Here is a 10,321-nt window from a genome sequence, read left to right on the forward strand (position 1 = left end):
TGTCATGCTTGCCTGACCTGCCCGATGGGATGATTATAGGCTAAAATAAAACGGTGGTGGTATGATGCATTTAAGTGACATTCTGCAGAGTTCTCACGGCATCACATCATCATTGCCGACCCCTCCTGGGGCACGAAGCCGGTGCTACTACCAGCTTGTAGATGAGGAAACAGACTCAGGGAAGTTAAGTGACTTGTGTAAGGTCACACAGCAAAGTAAAGGTAGATTTGAGGCAGGAGTTTGTCCCTTCAGATTCTAGGGAAAGTAAGAGACTTGTTAAAGCTCACAAGGCAAAGAAAGTTTGTTGCCAGGTTGTTGTAACTGCCAGGTCTGGCATGAAATCTCACCAGAGTATCTTAGGACTGAAAGGATATCTCACCCAAAAGAAAGCATTCCATCCAGAGCTCGGTGGGAGCCAGGCCATGGTTTAACCCACATCATGGATCTGGGAAAGGGAGTCTGGCAGTTGGAGGACAGGACCTAATTCCAAGCCATGTGATGTGTCTTTCTCCATCCTCCAGCCCATCCCCTTCCCCACAGAATGCCAGCTCCCCAGTCCCTGTTCTTCGGCCGGGTTGTATAGATCTAAATACACGCATTTTGAAAAGAAAAGCAGAAAGCGGTAGAACAGGAAGTAGTACGCCAGGAAATAAAAGGCTTCGATGTGAACCGGGTGCAGGTATAGGGTAGCAGAGAAACCAAAGGCGGCCTCCAGGTTTTCCCCCTTCGAGGCATATACGCTAGAACACGGAATGGCAAAATACAGCCGGCGGGCCAAATGGGCGCACTGGTGTTGTTTTTTAATCCCAGATCACAAGGTTTTATTGGAATCCAGCTACATGTTGTCCGTGGCAACCTTAGTGCCGGAGTGGCACGGGGTTGAGTGGTTGCAATAGAGACTTTGTGGGCTGCCCAGTATAAAGCATTTACTATCTGGTCCTTTACAGAAAAGTTTGTAGATTTGTGCTCTTAGAAAAAACATGTCCAAGGGCACAAAAAGGGTGTTTTTGGGGTTTTTTTCCTACAAATAGGGTAGATCAGGGCTCCCACGGAACCCTCTTAGTAGAAAAAAAACCCAAAATTTTGGCTGGGATATTTTAAAAAAATACATAGCTGAATTAGTAAGAAATGGAGGAAAACTTCAGAGGCCAACAATGACAGGGAAGTACGAATCCAGAGAGGTAATAGAGCAGGACCCTGACGGCAGGCAGAGGGTATCCACCAATTGCTGGTGTCGGAGAGCTGTTGGTTTTAATGTTCACCATGCGTAAGAGACAGAAAACAAAGCCCACGCAAGGAAAGAATACGACCCTTGCACGGGAAGGCAAACTCCTCAGTGAAATGTTCAACTGCTACTACGTACTACTGCACGTGCACACACGCACACACACAGGCACACATGCATGTGAGCACACACGTATGCACACGCACACACACGGAGGCGCAGTGCCAGTAAAGACTCGTGCTGTGGGGGAGGAAGGTCTTCACTAAGAATTGCCACTCTTGCTCTTACACGAGTTCGAGGGTAGAAGTCACACCGCCTGTGTGGCCCCACCAGCCCAAGCTAAAAATGTCACGTAAAGTGGTCCTGGGCTGATTGTGCCCTCAGATGCCTGACAGAGGCCAACAGAAATCCCCTCCCAAGGAATGCACCTTAAAACCCAGCCTCACAAATGTCTCCCAAAACACATAAAAGAACAAATTGCCTCAAGCAAGAGGCACCAGAAACAGTAAACAAGAGACTGCGGGTGTGACGGTTACTGGATGTAGAATACAAAATCAGAGCGTTCAGTATGCTCACAAAAATCAAAGAGGGTGTGAAAGTGTGACCCCAGGACGAGACACAAGCGGACAGATGACCAGCAGATTTGACTTCTCGATGTGACAAATAGAGCCACGGAAATAACAAGCACATATAAGGTGTTCATTACTGTTTGTAAGGAGGAACAATGAGAAGCCACTGCATCAGCTGGAGAATAGAAATATAAATTGTATATTCAAACAATGGAATGCTTTAAATTGCTGAAACTGAATAAACAGGAGCTATGCAGATTAGTCTGGAAGAACTGTACAAGCATAATTTTGAATTAAAATTCAAGTTGCAGAAATACGCAGTATCATATATTTGTATAAAGTTAAAAAAATTCTGCATATGTTAGACATGCTGCATAAGATTTAGTAAAGAGCGTGTAGAAGTACCCAGAATGACAAATACTAGATTTAGGATAGTGGTTACCTTTATGGGGAGTGAGGGGTGTGAGGAGAGCCTTAGCTCGCTGGTGGGGCTTTATTCTTAAACTGGCCGCTGAGCGCAGGGATATGTGTCATAGTTGCTTTTATATCCTTGTGTGTGTCTGAAATATTTTATCACAATGTTGTTTTTAGTGGAACAGAAAAAAATTAAAGGAGTGATTCACTTTCCCTTCACACCTAGCTTTTTTTCTGAAGGGTAATTAAATCATTTGTTTTCTCGTTGTTTGTTGCATAAAAAGACTTTCTCCTCTCTGCTCTTTAAATCAACAACAGGCTGAAAATGAAGCGAAGGACGCTAAGAATGAGCTGGACTTAGCAAAGCAGCGATCAGTGCTGGAGGATGGGCTTTCCCAGCTGCAGACCAAGTTGCAAAGGAACCGAGAGCAAGCCACCCATGTGATGGCTCAGGCCGCATCGGCCCAACGCCAGGCTGGGGGCCTTGAGCAGGTCATTAGCCCCGCCAGTGCCACCAGGAGCAGACAGACAGAGCCTCTTGGAAGGATAATCCTCTAACCTCAGCTCGCTGTGCCATTTATCCGTAGTCCCCTTAGCGCTGGACGGTGCTCAGGGGCATGCGTTAGTAGGAATCCGGATGGGCACTTAGGGCTGTCTCCAGGGAAGACAGAAGTCCTTTGACCAAATTAGGATGGAGTGTTTCCTCCCCACATCTCCTCCTCGTAGGACCACTAGTGGTGTCCTTCCTCATCAATGTTTCCTTCCTTGCAAATGTTCACACTTTGTGCCATTGGTCTATCTGGGGCGTATTTACCCTTTACTCTAATTCAATCACATAACCCATCATGAAAACAAAGAAGTGAAAGTCACCTGCCAAAGAGAACAGGTCACATTACTGAAGTCAGAGTGAGCTCATTAAACAGTTGTGGGAAATACCGTACTCATCGAGATCGCTGAGAGAAACTATCAGCTCGTTTCTCAGCAGGATATCTCTGGTTGGTTGAGTTCATAGAATAGCTTAAACACAAGAAAAATGTGAAAGTGTTTTTACAGTGGGTCCACTCTCTTGCTTTTTAATCCTAATGTGCTGGGTGATATCCCCCAGACTTAGGAGTTGAGTGCATTTTCTGTGGAGCAGAGGTTGGGAAATGCACATCCCTCCCACCCTCTCCCCATTTCCCTTTCCGGACTCCACTCAGCTGTTCCACCCTCTAGACTGTCAGCCTCCCAGGCCAACCCACGAGATTTCCATTCTAATGCCAAGGGAGCTCTTCCTACTAACACCTGTCACTTCCCTTCCCGCCTCCCATCTCTCTTACTTTTTTCCCTGCCAAAACCATATCCTTGCTTCTAAAGCTTCACCTCTCACTCTGCCCTTTATCTTGCACTGGCTGCTGTCCCACCCGGCTGACCCAGAGATTTGTCACAGGCAGGATCGCGTCACCTCTGTCCTCTGCGTCTCTCACCTTAAGTCGTTGAGGACAAATGATTGGTGCCCCATAAATAATTGCCTTTGCATGAGTCATGATTGATATTTTATAACAAAGCAATTTTATTATTATTTTTTTAAGATTTTATTTATTTGACAGAGACAGCCGGCGAGAGAGGGAACACAGGCAGGGGGAGTGGGAGAGGAAGAAGCAGGCTCCTAGCGGAGGAGCCTGATGCAGGGCTCCATCCCAGAACGCTGGGATCATGCCCTGAGCTGAAGGCGGACGCTTAACGACTGCGCCACCCAGGTGCCCCAAGCGATTTTATTTTTAATTAACTAAAGATGAGATTTTTTTTTTCAGCCTGCAAAGAAAAAAAAAAAAGGAAATAAAAGCCTGGAAATATCAGGGTGGCTCAAGCATATTGACTGGATCATGGTTTTCCTCCTGCTCCTTTTATGAACAGTTTCAGGCAAATATCATGCATGGGTACCTGCTTTGTAAATATTTTCCGGTGATGGGAGTGCGTTGCTGTGTTACAGGAGTTTGCAGAGCTGAAAAACCAATACGCTGCTCTCCAGCAGAAGACCAGCACTACAGGACTGACCAAGGTAACGTTAGAAAAAGTAGAGCAGCTCAAAGATGCGGCAGAAAAACTGGCCACCGATACAGAGGACAAGATAAGACGGATAGCAGGTATCTCTTCTTTCCTTCCAGCTTTATCGAGGTCTAGGAGACAGGTGAAATTGTAGGTCGTTAAAGTGTACAACGTGACGATCTGATGGACACATACTTTGTAAAATGATTACCACGAGTAAGTTAATCGACACGCCCGTCTGCTCATGTAGTTACTTTTGTCTTTATATGGTGAGACTGCTGAAGATCGACTCACACACACCATGTGGTGCGGTATTGTTAACCAGTCAGCAGCACGCTGAACGTCGCATCCCCAGAAACTTTTCATCTTAAAACGGGAAGTCGGTACCTTTGCCCAGCCTCTCCCCATTTCCCCCACCCGCAGACCCCGGCACCACCATTCTTCTCTCTGCTTCTGTGAGTTCAGCTTTTTTTTCTTTTTTTAGATTCCACGTACGAGTGAGATCATATAGTATTTGTCTTTCTCTCTCTGGCTTATTTTTTTTTTAAATCCTTTGAGACTTTATTGAACTGCTACAGTACATCCTTAGCTTTTGATGTAGTGTTCCATGATTCATTGTTTGCGTATAATACCCAGTGCTCCATGCAATACGTGCCCTCCTTACTACCCATGACCGGGCTAGCCCAGTCCCCCACCCCCCGCCCCTCTGAAGCCCTCAGTTTGTTTCCCAGAGTCCACAGTCTCTCGTGGTTCTCTGGCTTATTTTTACTTAGCGTTACATCCTTCCGGTTCATCTATGTTGTTGCAAATGGCAGGATTTCCTTCTTTTTTTAATGGTTGAATTTTACACACACACACACACACACACACACACACACCCCATTTTCTTTATCCATTTATCCATTGATGGGCACTCAGGTTATTTCCATACCTTGTTTATTGTGAATAATGCTGCAATGAACATGGGAACACAGATACCTGTTTGAGGTATGGATTTCATTTCCTTCAGATATATACACAGAAAGGGGATTGCTGGATCAAATGAGAGTTCTATCGATTCTATGACATGCTCCACCAATTCGACAATAACCTAATACTCCACCTTCGTGGTAGAATTTATACCAACTTACCATTGGCACAGTTCAACCACCTGTGAGCCCACTGAGTCGAGGAAGTAGGAATTGGGTCAGTGCCTTGGCGACTGAAATAGAACAAGCCACTTGCACGGTTTACTTCAAAGGGCATCAGTGAGTCTCCACTCTACGTTCATCAGAACAAACTCCCATTGCCTTCGGTCAACTGGAAATGCCCTTTTCCTAACCCCCCGGTTCTCAACCAAGGGTGATTTCATCTACCCTGGGGACAAAAGTGTCTGAAGGCATTTCTGCTTGTCACAACTAAGGGGTACAAGTAGCAGCGAGTGGATGGGGCAGGGATGCTGGTAAAAGTTCTATAATACACAGGACAGCCCAATGATACACAGTTATTTTGCCCAGAGTACTAAGGGTGTGGATGTTAAGAAAGTTGAGAAACCCCGTCCTAACTCTCGCTGCTTATTTTCTCCTCCCATGCAAATAACTGTTTTGGAGTCACTATGATCTAGACTCCAAGGCCCTGGCCATCTTGTATAGGTCTGTAGGTAGCGTTCCAGAAAGAGCCATAGTCTGGACCAGGATTTTGATCAAAAATGGAAATTCTGATGCGCACCAAGTAGAGTAAACATAGAATACGCAGGATCAGAAAGTTAATTAGAATCTGTTTTCCCCACAGCGGGTACTCATGATTTTCCTGGGCAGTCATAATGACCTTAGTAACTACCTCTGAATCATCAAGAAATATCCACTGATGACTGGTCTAGTTTTACTTTTGATTGCATTTGTTGTCTCCAAAACTTAATCATATTCATTTGAAATATAAGTAGCTCTCAAGATATTAAAACAGCCAAGACTCCTCAGTTATAATGCTTCTTTGTTATAAAATGAGTCCCTGGCCTTAGAGCCACTCATATCACCACTATGACATGAAAAAAAATGAAAATGCAACATTGATGTGGGCCAAAATCAGGAAAAATACATACCAAACTGTTAACATTCGTTATCTCTGGGGAGGGGGAGAATGAAGAGGAAAACACCCCTTTTTACATTTATATAATTATTTATATAATTTCCATCTTTTACATCTATATAATTTACATAATTGTCATTTTCAGTATTTTCCTAATACTTTTTTAAAAGAATTACTAGGAGAGATTCAAAAAGACAGAATGTTGTTTTTTGTTTTTTACCCGCCATAGGTAATATGAAAATCATCTGCTGTTATTTAGGGTCCTAACCGTAGGAGCAAAAACATGGGGAGAATATTTTTTGTCTTGTGTTTTATGTCGAGGCCCAAATTGTTTCCACTTATTCCCATAGACTAGAATTTCCACAGTTTTTGAAATTAGATTGGAAGAGAAGTTAGGGGCCTTCCTTCTAAGCGAAGTCTAAAATCATGCACTTCACATTTTTTGCTCTCTTTAAAACTGTTTTCACAGCTCAACAGGGTAGGAAAATAAGACATTGGCTTGGCCACCTTCCTGACTGCCACTCCAGAAGGGTCTGACCACAAGGGCTGTGCTAGTTCCACCAGGAAGGAAGAAGTGCCCAGGGGATCCCAGAAAGGAGCCTTTCCTTACGTTGGCAGGGTCAAAGTGGAGAGAGAGGAGAGATGTCTCCAGTCCGCAGCCAGGGTCCCAGCGAGAAGCAGGCAGCACGCGTCGATGTGATTCTGGATCATGTATTTACAACGAGAGTTGGCTCAGTTATCTACTCATTGTGTAACAAAGGGCTCCCCATATTTACGGGCTAGAACGCAGCCATGCGTGATCTTTCTGTGGGTTGCCTGGGTAGTTTTCTGCGGGTCTGTGCCGGGTTACTAGAGCAGCTGCTGCTCTCGGCTGAGGGGTCAGCTGGCTGGTCCGCCTGGGGCGGGGCTTGACTGAGATGCTGGCCCTTTTTCCACGGGGTCTTTCATCCCAGGCTGCTTGCCAGCTCGCTTGTATCGGTTCCCGACGATGAGCACAGCTGTAAGCCCCTTGAGGTCCTGCGCATTGATTTCTCTTACTTTCTGTTGGTCAACACAATAGGCACAGCTGGACCTGGTTTGAGGGGAGAGGGCATATAGCCTCTACTTTTTGGTGGGAGCAACTCTTAAAAACGCACAGGAATTCCGAGACTCAGCCGAGGGTGTGGTGGTGGTGTGTGACTGGCCGCAGTGAGAAGCCATCAGCATCCCTGGGCCCAAAGGAGCAGAGGATGTGGGAGGGCCAGTGCTCTGAGGCCGCTCTCCCAATGCCGGAGCCAAAGGCGAGGGGCCGCCTTGCAGGCTGAGGGGAGAGGTGTAAGAACTGCCAGAACCTTCTGCTCCATGGGGACAGCCTGTCCACTCTCCCCCCACCCCCGGCCCCCATCACTTCTCTGAACTGTCCAGTGGCCAAGTGTGAACGAGCTGCAGAGATCCCGGGAGCCAGATGATGTCATCCACTGAGGCTAGCTTTCCAGGACAGAGCGGGACGGAGAATGGACGTAGGCAGGCAGACGAAGAGAAACCAGCCAGCCTCATTCGCTTCTGTGGTGGAAGCTCAGGGGTCTTTTTTCCCCTTAGTACAAACACACTTGCAGTGCTGAATCTCCTTTTTAATCTCAAATTATCTCTATTTAAGTTTCGAGAGACAGAATGCTCGCTGTCTCCCATAACAGCTCGCTCTTTGAACGGCTGTGACTGCTAGAAAGTTCTTTATAATCAAAGTCTTCCTTCGTGGAGATTTCACCTGCTGGTTTCATTCCATTTCCTCAGGATGACAAAACACATTTCCTCTGCTTTCATAGGCCTCAAATACTTGAAAATAGCTACAGGACATGCCCTGAATCTTCCTCTCTCTATATATGAAACATCACCAGTTAATTCATCTTTTGTTCACCGGATAATTTTCAGATTTCTTCAGCAATCCGGTTCCTTCCTTTAAACATACATCCCAGGCTAGTTTGACAACGCCCCCCGATGATCCAGGTGTGACCCATCCGGGTGAGGTGCGACAGTTACCTTCCTTCTTTAAGAAGTTCTGCATCAACTTAAGGGCAATTTCTTTTTCTAAAAGCCACTTCACACTGCTAACTGTGGCCCTGTCCACCTCCTCCATCCACTTGCTGGGGTTTACTGTAATTCCCAGGTATTTGTTGAATGAAGAATAGATAAATGGAAGGATGGATGGCTGGAAGGAAGAATGGATGAATGGATAAATAGAAGGATGAATAGATAGTCGGATGGATGGGTAAGAGTGAAAGGCATCACTTTGCTTTTCCTGTTCAGGGGCTTGAATATCAGCAGAGCAGAATGAAGAAATGAAAATGTCAGTCTTTTTTTAGTGAAAGACTGAGAACCCCTAACGTGATGAACACACATTTAAAAATGAAGTTAAAACAGCAAGAGCAAACCTGTGGAAATATTCACCAAGTCCAATCAAGGCTCATCCTCTGCCTTTTCCTTTCTAAAAAGCTCTAACTAGCTTTGGACTGGCATTGATAAATGCCGTTAGGTATAAAATACTTTTTAGACAAAAACATCAGTTCGTCTGCTCTGATTTGTGTGAAAACCTTGAGAAGCTAGTGACAATAAATGTGTTGTCTGTTGAATCAAAACACAAAGGTAAATATGTCTTTAAGAGGCACAGAAATCCCATTTCATATAAGGTGGGTATCCAGGAAGAACCCATCAAAACCAAGTCTATCCTTTACTTCATTTTCTTGTTTCAGATTTAGAAAAGAAGATCCAAGATCTGCACCTGAGTAGACAAGAAAAAGCTAACCAACTGAAGCGGTTGGAAGATCAAGTTGTTGCCATTAAAAACGAGATTGTTGAGCAAGAGAATAAATATGCCACTTGCTATAGTTAGGCAGAGGTGAAGTGCAAAGTCACCTGTGCCTTCTTTTCTGGCTTCTGAAAAGAAACCCTGAGGAGCTGTGCAGAACTTGGGAAGCCTCTGGAGCCAGCTCCTAGCCAAAGATCTGAGCTGGGCCAAGGAAATGCTGTTCCACGTGGAATAGAAGGGGCAGTTGAGACATCGTCTCTGGCTTCAGAAACGTTTCCTCTTGCCTTCCTTTCCCTTTCATAATGTAAAAATAATTTGTGACATATGACAAGTACAAAATAAATAGGTATTCTGTTTACCAATCATCACTTCAGTCAAGTGCACCTAAGTGTGAATTAAGTTGCCAATGGGGGAGGGGGTTCCAGGGGAGAAATGCGTTACTAATCAATGGGCATAAAGTTCCGGTGAAGAGAAATGAATAAATTCTTGAGTTCTGCTATACACTGTATGTAAGTCAGCAGTATATTGTACACTTGAAAGTGTGTTCAGAAGGTAGATCTCATCTTAAATGTTCCTACCACAATAAAACAAAATAAAAATAAATTCAAACAAATTAAGCTGAAATACATCAACGTCTCTAACACTAGGATGGAATTAATCTGCATGGCATGTGCTAGATTGTCCTGTGCTTTATTTTTATTTGGATTTGCTTTATCTATAAAACGATTATTCTGAATAAAATGCATACAATTCAAAATGTAACGTGTTTTTACACCCACTTCCCTGTATATTCATTCTCTCAACCAAAGGATTGTTTGCCCCAAATAGCACTGAAACAATATTCAAAAAGATAAATATTGAACTAGTTTTCATAATCTGTCAAAGTATTTTTGCTATAATATCTGCTGCTGATTTTTGAAAGAACAGCAATCCCATTGTCAGTGTTTGGTGTGAAAGATCAGATTGCCTCATTTCAAAATGGGTTTATGATTTCACATTAACTTTTTTTTTGCATGTATGATTTATAACCGAGCACCATTGCTTCTGTTTCTGAAAGCTATCTTTCAGAGGGATTATTTTAAGGGAATTTGGCCCCACATTTTTGAATAAGAAATAATAGACACCAACATTGGTATATGAAAGAGGAAAGCAGCTGCAGTCATCTCCCTTAAGGACTGACTCATAAAAAATGGGTTTAAAAATTCAATGAAGGGGCTTCAGGATTACACATAAATATAA

The 10,321-nt window shown here is 44.2% G+C and overlaps 1 protein-coding gene across 2 annotated transcripts in view; it reads left to right on the plus strand.

Moving 5' to 3' along the window:
* LAMB4 (laminin subunit beta 4) overlaps positions 1-10,110 on the plus strand; it is a 101,532-nt gene extending 91,422 nt beyond the window's left edge. For both annotated transcript variants that reach the window (XM_034666331.1, XM_034666338.1), the window contains 3 exons: positions 2,527-2,700; positions 4,181-4,334; positions 9,027-10,110. In XM_034666331.1, the coding sequence (XP_034522222.1) occupies positions 2,527-2,700; positions 4,181-4,334; positions 9,027-9,166 (468 nt within the window). In that variant the 3' untranslated portion in view covers positions 9,167-10,110. The remainder of the gene's footprint in view (positions 1-2,526; positions 2,701-4,180; positions 4,335-9,026) is intronic.
* The last annotated feature ends 211 nt before the right edge of the window (positions 10,111-10,321 follow it).

This window comes from Ailuropoda melanoleuca, chromosome 1 (genome assembly GCF_002007445.2).
Source record: "Ailuropoda melanoleuca isolate Jingjing chromosome 1, ASM200744v2, whole genome shotgun sequence".
NCBI classification, from domain to species: domain Eukaryota; kingdom Metazoa; phylum Chordata; class Mammalia; order Carnivora; family Ursidae; genus Ailuropoda; species Ailuropoda melanoleuca.